This window comes from Quercus suber, unplaced genomic scaffold, assembly GCF_002906115.3.
Source record: "Quercus suber isolate HL8 unplaced genomic scaffold, Cork oak 2.0 scaffold_1207, whole genome shotgun sequence".
Taxonomy (NCBI): domain Eukaryota; kingdom Viridiplantae; phylum Streptophyta; class Magnoliopsida; order Fagales; family Fagaceae; genus Quercus; species Quercus suber.
This window is the reverse complement of record NW_027070603.1, coordinates 15184-25338: the sequence shown is the minus strand read 5'-3', so window position 1 is coordinate 25338 and position 10155 is coordinate 15184. Positions and strand designations below refer to the sequence as shown.

The following is a 10155-nucleotide window of genomic DNA, read 5'->3' as shown; positions in this document are numbered from 1 at the left end:
TGACCTGAATCTAAGATTGTATGGTGCTTTCAAGATTTTTTTATAGAAGTGATACAGCCTGCAGAATTTTGTTGGCAATAGATGATGATTGCCATATCTCCTTGGAAAGACGACTAAACATGAAAGAACTGTTGAAAATTTTATACATTATTATAGTCTCACTATATACATGTAAATCATTTGCAAAAAGAAGTACACTTTGCTTCAGAAGCTGCAGATTAGTATTTGTTTGTTGGGTAGATCTGGAGGGAGATATGAAGATGATGAATGGCAACCATTAGCTGTGGACATGACTAATGCTTTCTCTAGATCTTTGGCCATATTCTGTTGGATCATAGCAACTACATACTCCATAGACACTGCATCACATGGCAGTGTGATAGCCCCATTTCTGGGCAGTCCAAATTCTTCTTCTGACATTCTAAAGAGTACCTTGAAAATTTCCTCGTTAAGATATTCCAGAGGAAGCACAAAGCGTCTTTGGTCAGCAGTGTACACAACAAAGTGACCCTTATGAGCGACCACCGACAATGAGTTGCAACATTCATCTGGATTTCTAGTGGCTCTAGGAAATGAGATTCTTTTTCTCTTGATATTAGCCAGCTTTTGCCACTTCCTTGCCAATTTGAGGAGCTTCTTAGCACTGATCATTTTGTCAAGTATAGAGGGAATGGAAATTTGAGATGAATGAAGAAGAAGAAGAAGAAGAAGAAAGAAAGGTATGTTGTTGCTATGGATAGAAGGGCAATGTAGTTTGGTTATATATATTCACAAGGGAAGAGACAATCCCTTAAGTGAAACCATGTGACATTTAATATTAGTAATGTTTGGTATTTGGCATGTTTTCCTGTGTTTGAAAATGAGCACATCAAGGCTGGGTGGTTTGAGAACAAGATGGACCAAATGTTGGTTACTCCTTTCTATCACAACTTACATGGGACTTTGTGAACCGCAAAAGCAAAGATAAAATGATCATGTCAACGTTCTTATAAATGAATTCTCATTCTAACAATTTGGCAGGATCGAAAGATAAGAAAACTATGCAGATATCAGTCTATACAAATGTGCTGTGGCCAGTGGGAATACAAAGCCTGCTGGACCCATCATGTCCATGAACTACCATACAATAGTACTTGTGGCTCATGAAATTCATCTTGTGTGATATTTTTGGTAACTAAAATCTAAAAATAAGAGAGGCCCCCCCAAGGATATTATAATTGGGGTTTGCATTTTCTACAGGCTACTTGTTATGTGTACGTCTCTTCTTCTTTTTTTTTTTTTTTGGTAAATAGACGATGCATTAAAACTCAAAGAAAAGCTACAGACTCATGACAGGTCCTATTAACAAGCAACCCGTCCCTATCCTCTTGGAGAATTTGCACAACATCCACAGGCGGACTCAAATAATTAAGTAAATCTATCTCCTGCTCCACTCCCATTTTGGCCAACAAGTCTGCACATCTGTTAGCTTGCCGGTAACAATGCTTGATCTGAATTTGCTGGAAACAAGATACCAGCTGCCTACAATCATCCATTATAGGAGATATAATAGTGTTATCATAGTTATAATTCCTTAGGACATCAACCACTGCTTTAGCGACCACCTCTACAACAAGGCAAGGAGTATTAAGAGAGAGGCACAATCTAAGTCCATCCCTTAATTCCCAAAGTTCAGCTGCAAAACAATTAGTAGTTCCTATATGTCTTGTGAAACCTGCTATCCAATTTCCATGATCATCTCTAACAACACCACCACAGCCTGCTGGACCAAAACTACCCAATACCGAACCATCAGTGTTCAATTTCTTCCATCCCCTTGCTGGCTTCTCCCATCTGATGCTCCTAATCACAACACGGGTTGGGTTCCTAGGTGAAGCTACATAGCACAAAAACTCCACAGCTTGGTTCACAATATCCTTAGGAAGATTCGGGTTTTGGCTCTTCCTCTTGAAAATGAACATGTTACGACTCTTCCATAAGTTCCAAACTGCTATTGGAAATAAAATATTCCAAGGAGGATTACCTTGAAAACATCTAGCCCTATCTTTACTATTGATCTTGATCCACTCTTGTAAGTTGCTAGTCCAAAAAACTCGATCAGTCCTTTGAATTCCCAGCTGCCTCCAAACTTCTTTAACCTGATGGCAATCCCTAAGAGCATGTAATATGGTTTCCGAGGCCCTTTGGCAGCTTGGGCAAGACTCCTCCTCAACCACTCTTCTTCTCACAAGGCAAGCCTTAACCCCTATACTTCCATGAGCACACATCCACAAGAATGTCTTTATGCGGGGCAAAGTGTTCAACTTCCAAATCCACCCAAAATCACGCAAAACCAGATCAGCTTCTCCCTATCTTTACTATTGATCTTGATCCACTCTTGTAAGTTGCTAGTCCAAAAAACTCGATCAGTCCTTTGAATTCCCAGCTGCCTCCAAACTTCTTTAACCTGATGGCAATCCCTAAGAGCATGTAATATGGTTTCCGAGGCCCTTTGGCAGCTTGGGCAAGACTCCTCCTCAACCACTCTTCTTCTCACAAGGCAAGCCTTAACCCCTATACTTCCATGAGCACACATCCACAAGAATGTCTTTATGCGGGGCAAAGTGTTCAACTTCCAAATCCACCCAAAATCACGCAAAACCAGATCAGCTTCCGTTCCCATGGCAATAGAGTATGCACTCCTTAGATCAAAGGTGCCTCTCGGATTGCCCATCCAAGAGATTCTCTCCCTTCCTCTACTAGTGAAAGGTGTAGGTATGGCTTGGATCAAAGATTTTACATCCAATGGCAACTCAAAAGGAACTTTGCTCCAATTCCACCCCGTATCAGTTAGAACATCCTTAACTTCCAAGTGGGATGAACCTTGAGTTAAAGGCCCTTGAATCAAATTCCGTAGAGGACCTTTGCTCAACCAATTGCCCCGCCAAAAACTAATATTACTATCCCTGCTGATCATCATCAAACTACCCTTTTTAAAAGTCTCCCTACCTCTTTTCATGGTTGTCCAGACCTGGGAGCATGGTAATCTATCCGGATTGCTAGCATTGAGCCTTCTATTGTTATGGTACTTATGCCAAAGGACTTGAGCCCACAAAGCTTCTCTTTCCGTGTGCAACCGCCAATTAAGCTTGGCAAGAAGAGCTGTATTTCGACCTTTTGCTGCCTGCAGCCCAATCCCTCCTTCCTCTTTTGTTCTAGTAACTTTTTGCCACCCCACCCAATGAATCTTTTTGGCAGTCTCCGTGGTTCCCCATAGGAAATTTCTATTAACCCGATCAATCCCATCCAAGATTCTACCCCGAAGCTTAGCACACTGCATAATATAGGATGGTATAGCCGCAGAAGAGGCCTGAATAAGAATAGCACGACCAGCAAAAGAAAGCATATTCGCCTTCCATCCTGCAAGTTTTTGTTTCACCCTATCCAAAACAAAATTGTACTCATGGGAAGAAGATCTTGGATGCCTAATAGGAATCCCAAGGTACTTACCAAGAGAAGGAGTAGAAGCAAAGCCGAGGATATCACTTAAAGATTCCCTAGTATCCCTATCCACATTAGGCGAGAAATAAACTCTAGACTTCGCCTCACTAATTGTTTGCCCAGATATGCTGCAAAACTCATCCAACACATCTCTAATGGTAGAGCAATTGTTGCCATCAGCCCTTGCAAACAATACCAAATCATCCGCAAAAAATAAGTGTGAGAACGCCGGCCCACTACCAGACGCCTTAACGGGCTGCCAAAGCTTAGCATCGCATTTTTCCACAATAAGTTGACCCAAATACTCCATACAAAGAATAAACAAATACGGAGATAAAGGGTCTCCTTGTCTTATCCCTCTTGATGGGTATATTGGCTCCAAGGCTTCACCATTAAACAAAATGGATGTAGAAACGGTGGAGATGCAACTCATAATTATGGCAACCAAATCAGCCGGAAAATTTGCTCTAATGAGAACTTGCCTAATGAAACTCCACTCAAGCTTGTCATAAGCTTTCTCAAGATCGATTTTCAAGGCCATATAACCCACTTTCCCTTTTTTCTTACTCAAAGAATGAATAACTTCTTGAACAATGATTGCATTATCAACTTCTTTCCTACCGGGAACAAAAGCTGCTTGAAGGGGGGAAATAAGCTTGTCCAAATGAGGCCTTATTCGAGCAACAATGATCTTAGTAATGATTTTGTACACGGTATTGCATAGGCTAATCGGCCTATAGTTAGAAATTGTTTCCGGCCCTTGGATTTTAGGAATGAGAGCAATGTGGGTTTTGTTAAGATATTCCGGAACTTTTCTCTCCAAAAACACCTTCTTCACTACACTAACCACCGAGCTACCCACAATCAACCAAAACCTATGGAGAATTTAAATCTTAGATTGAAGATATTATGAAAAATTAGTTGAGTTATAAGATTTTTGGCTTTCAATTAAAATCTAATATTCCAAAATGTGAGCTAATGCAAGAATATTGATATGAATTTATATGTTACAAATTAGCAATTGTAGGTTTTTTTTTTTTAATTTTTTTATTAACAACAACGGTAGGATTTGTTACTCCTTCTCTTGGAGAAATTATATAGTTTTCATGATAAATTACGTTATGTGTCCATCATTTCACTAAAAAAACACTCACTTATTTAAAATTTTTTAATCAGCTTATGAAAAAAAAAATTAATTGTTAAACTAGCACAGTAATTTTAAACCGTAGGGAGTTTTTTTAGTAGAATTGTGGATAAGTGGCGTGGTTTACCACTAGAACAGTATAATTTTTGCTAGTGATAAAAATAGTGATAATAGGATTGGGATAAGTTTTGATATTTGCTGTGGGAGATTTATACGTGGTTATATATCGATACCAATCTGAACCATGCTTGAGTAACCTAAGAATTTGGAATCAAAGCTCAAAGGCCTCTTTAGCCCTATGACTCCTCTAACTCTCCCAAATGGGTGAGCTCAGTTCCACCTCCAACTCCATCTTTACACTGTGGTGAAACAAGAGAGAAGCAAAAGTATATATGAAAGAAGAAAAAAAAGGGTTTTTTTCCAGGTTATTAATAACATACCTAAAACCATTTCAACTTGATCAAGGAAAAAAAAAATTTAAGGTACCAATCTTTACCGATGAACCTTGATCATATATTTTAGTTTGACTAAATATAGTGCGAAAAGGAAGTCCACGCACTATTAGCAAATCTACGTTAGAGTTTGTTGAGAATCTTTGCTTTAAAGAGTTATATTGGGTTTGTGCACCGAAAAACTGTTATAGTACCCCTAAATTTTGGAGTGGTCATTACCCACCTCTCGGTACTTTAATTTTAGTCAATTTACTTCATGAAGTTCACACATTTGTCAAATTGATACTTTCCTAAGTCCACCTTTTAAATTAACTAACGTACTTACATGACAAAAACGTGGATCATAAAATAATTAAGTTTTCACCAGAGAGAGAGAGAGAGAGAGAGAGAGAGAGAGAGAGAGAGAGAGAGAGAGAGGGAGAGGTTTCAGTTTTGTGAGAGAAACCAACATAGAGAGAAAGAGGATCTCCCTCAAATTGCCTTGTCGTTTGTGGTCCCAATCCCGCCGCGCCATGCAGCAACAACAACTACCTTGATGTTTAAACTTAGAAACCCAAGCTACTAACGGATATAACAAAGTCCGGAGCTTTCCAGTTTAAATTTATCCAATCGAGACACTAATTTCACAACAATTAGCACGGTCACACAAAGATTTAAGTCCTGCAGTATTATTATATATGTAACGACGACAAATAGCTTCACAAAATTGTAAACTACAACCACATGTACTTGGCCAAAAAAATGGAATATTGAAATAGGAAGAGCCAAAGCTGGGGCCATGTACTAATTGCACACGGATCAATGCTTTGTTTCCTTTCTCTTTTCTTTTTCAATTTCTAACTAAGAAGTAAAATTTCACAAAGCTCATGCCCAAAACTAGTAAGCTTCCGTATTTGAAATTTATGTGTCTATTTGGATAAGTTGTTTTAAAAAATACGTTTCTGAAGATACATAAATTTAAAATATACGTTTTAAAATCACAATTTTTAAAATCACGCTTACACATTTGGTAAAATCTATGAAAATTATTGTTACTGTGAAGTGAACATTTGGATAACATTGGTATAAATGGGCTATTTTGGGTGCTTTGAATAGGGTTTCTCCATTTTTCACTTGTCCTCCATAGATCCAACTGTGAACATACCCCAAGCAAACTTACAAAGAGATACTTCCAAATTTTTTTGGCCCAAAAATGATTTCCTCTAACATTACTAAAAGTAAAATATCCACGAGCTGATTAATGAAAGCCGACGTGCAGGAAATCCAAGCTCTACCTTCTGTATTGCAGCAGCAGCAGCAGCAGCTGCATTAACACAGCAGCAATAACACCTATGAGCACAGTCTTTCACTATTTAGAGAATACAAAAATAAAATAAAACCTTAATAAGAAAAAAGAAAAGCATAATCACTAGAATGAGTTTCCACTTCTAAATCACAGAAAAATCATTTAAGAAAAAGGCTAAAAGAAATCTGGTTAGGAAACTAGAGTCACATGAATTATACTTAACCAAAATTGGGTCTCCACCCACCCATTTGTTTTAACTTGTTGAGCCATCTGTCTATATATATATATATATATGATTCCAACATGTTCACACCTATTGGGATACACTCGCATCTAAATTTGTTAGTGCAAGAATGACCAAAGTGTGATAGATTATAGATATAATATTGTCATTTAGGCAATGGTCTAAGGCTCCAAAGGCTCTTAGAATAGTATCTATATTATACTTCTTTTTTTAATGTTCAACATTTTTAATATGTTTTACTATGTTTGTAATAGTTTAAGAATGTAAAATTTTCAATCCTCCAAAAAAATTATTTTTCCTTTCTCTCTATCAAAATTAAAATTAGAATTAATAGTTTTCGAGACAAATTTATTATTGAAATCCATTGTTCAAATGGAATCAAACCTCTTTCCCTCTCCCATATGTGTGTGTTTGTTTCAAAAAAAAAAGGAAGTGGGGTAATTGTCCCACATTACTTAAGAGAGTGTGTTGTGTGTATAATTTGCTTCACCATTCCTTAAAAGTCATCATGGCTTTTGAGTGGAGTTGTTGTACGTCTTTGTATTAGAATCCTTTTCCCCTCTCTATTGTTTGTTGTGTTTGTTTCTCCAAAAAAAAAAAAAAAACCATTGTTCAATAATTAATGTATTAAATTAAATTATATAAAAATGTTGGATTCTTTTTCTAATTCATTTATAGCTTATAAATATTAAGTAGCAAACCTATACTAAGCCATATTTTTTAAAAGAATCTGTTTGAAACTAAATTGACATAATTAATAGAAACAACACCATTTTACAACTTTTAAAAAAAATTATTTTATATTTAAAATACTTCATGCATGTGAAAACCTTCCTTTTTCCCTCTCCATTGTGTGTTGTGTTTGTTTCTCAAAAAAAAAAAAACCATTGTTCAATAATTAATGTATTAAATTAAATTATATAAAAATGTTGGATTCTTTTTTCTAATTCATTTATAGCTTATAAAATATTAAGTAGCAAAGCTATACTAAGCCATATTTTTTAAAGAATCTGTTTGAAACTGAATTGACATAATTAATAGAAACGACGCTGTTTTACAACTTTTTTAAAAATTATTTTATATTTAAAAACTTCATGCATGTGAAAAACCTTCATAGAAATGTGGTCATCTTTGCATGAAAGGAATAACATGCTAATAACATGGTTAATATTTCAAATCACAGGGTATTAGTACAAAGAAACCAATTCAATCGAGGCTAAAAGTTAAAAAAAATATCAAATTGATGGCTTTGCAAAGAAATGTTTAACTAGTATCATCATTGGGATATTGAAGAAACTAATATCTTTCATAAATGCTCATTTTAAACTGTCACCATAGGCTACAAATGTGTTGAATCGACTTGATAATTGGATCTCTAGTGCTATCCAATACGAGGTACAATGAGCTCTAAAACATGATAAGAACAACCCTGATCAATCAAATATGAGACATGCACGACCTTTACTGCATCCAATACGGGCACCATGAAATCAATGAGCCCTAACATGATTAGTACAACATTGATCAATCGAAATCAGTGAGCTGTTGTAAAGAACATAATAAGGACACCTTGAATCAGTCTTTTTTTCGACTCCAAAATTGAGCACAAGTCACCAAAGCCTCCAAGTTTGACGAACTCATTTGAGTCTATGAGGATGTTAGCGGCTTTAATGTCATCGTTAAGGTATCTTATTTCTTATAAAGATAAGATAAGGCCTCTAAAGTTTCATTGAGAACTATGGTAATGCATGGCTCGAATAAGCTGTTTCAAAAAGAAGAGGATATAATGGATTTTGAACTAGAGAACATCACCATCAAAACTAAATTATCAACTTTGAAGAAACAATGGATAATCACAACCGAAATTAAATTTGAAGAAACAGTGGATTTGAAGAGGTTGAGGGCAAGAGAAGTGAAATGTTCTTAGTTGCTTCACTCTCAACATTGTCAAAATTAGCATATGATTGATCAAAATTGATTGCTTTGATTGCCACCACTTCAGAATTAATCATGGGCACACAATCAGTTGCTTTGATTGATCAAGATCAAGATTAATTATTTTGATCAAGATCGATTGCTTGATTGCCACCATCTTCCATAACAATTTTCATCTCAATTAATTTATCTCACATGTCAATCTTTGCTTCCTTCTAAAGAAATGAAATATTTATTTTGTCAATCATTATACACATATTTTCTTACGAATCATAATAGGCTCTTCAATCACTTTCTCAGCTAATACATTTAGGAGCATTTAATTCAAGTAATGCTAGATTCTTGTAATCTTTGATCCATGGAATCACATTGCAACAATATAGGATTACGATGTTTGGTTCATTAATTACAATTTTATCATAATTCAAGAATGTAATTGTGGTGCCTGAGCTCAAGATGACTACGAAGTTTTGGGTCAAACTCCCAATTTACTTGTTTTTTATGGGTGTAGAATTTCTTACAATGGAAAAACCTCCTAAAGCCAACCCAATGGCCCAATGGAAGGTGCTTTAGGCCCAATCTGTATTATGTTACCTAGTGGGTCCCTCTAAGATATATTCCTAATCAGATAAGGCCCACTATTCATGACTGATGTGACTGTCTTGAAACTTGCAATTGTAGTCAAATAGTGCTCAGTGAGCGATTTCCCCCAAGGCATTATCGTTCCCATCTGATATAGGCCATGACTTGGCACTAGGCCCCAACTTGGCACTGGTCCACGATCTAATATGGGCCTTGACTTGGCTTTGGGCCCTAGACTCTCAACCACACAAGGGCGAATGGATTGGGCCTGAACATGGGGCTCATACAGTAACATTCCTATACTTGATTTATAACTTAGGAACAATTATAATTATTATAATAATAAAATGATTGAGATAGTTTTTAACACCTAAAAATACCAAAATTGACTCTAAACTAAAAAATACCCTTGCAAGACCCAAAATTACCAAATCACCCCCAAAACCTAAAAATAACCCATAATCTTCAAAATGACCAAAATACCCTTAAAACCTCTAAACAACTAAAAATGCCTTTAAGCCTCTAAAATGACCAAAATACTTTCAAAAACCTCTAAAATGGTCAAAAACACTCCCAAAACCATCGAAATGACCAAAATATTTCTAAAACCTAAAATCATTGAAATGGCCAAAATACCGTTAAAAAAGACCTATTATGTAGCGACTAAAGAGATCATTTATGTATAATTTTAATCACGTGACTTTTTTAATGAATTATGTGACTTGTTTAAATAATACACATTGATAATCTTATAAATCGTCATGTAACATGTTGGAAAAAGTAACTCTAAACATGTTTGGAACCAAACTTTATCCATAAATTTAGCCAAGTTTATAGGGCTCACTTTGCTAAATAGAATTCCAATACAATAAAAATATCATTTCAAATAATATTTCGAATCATTGACATCTACATCATTAGTGATTATTTTAGAGATAAATACATTTTTGTCCCTATATTTTAGGCCTACTTTCAATTTGGTCCCAAATTTTCTTACCATTCAATTTAGTTTTTATATTTTCATACTTGTAGT

General features: G+C 35.8%; 1 protein-coding gene across 1 annotated transcript; it reads right to left on the bottom strand.

Annotated features, from left to right (window-relative positions):
* Positions 1–204: 204 nt before the first annotated feature.
* Positions 205–651, bottom strand: LOC112024558 (auxin-responsive protein SAUR68). The gene has a single exon (XM_024057179.2). It carries the CDS (start codon positions 649–651, stop codon positions 205–207), a length of 447 nt encoding a protein of 148 aa, XP_023912947.1.
* Between the last annotated feature and the right edge of the window lie 9504 nt (positions 652–10155).

What these genes read in the sequence shown, in the direction of transcription:
- LOC112024558 (XM_024057179.2), bottom strand. Translation starts at nt 651, where the DNA reads ATGATCAGTGCTAAGAAGCTCCTCAAATTGGCAAGGAAGTGGCAAAAG.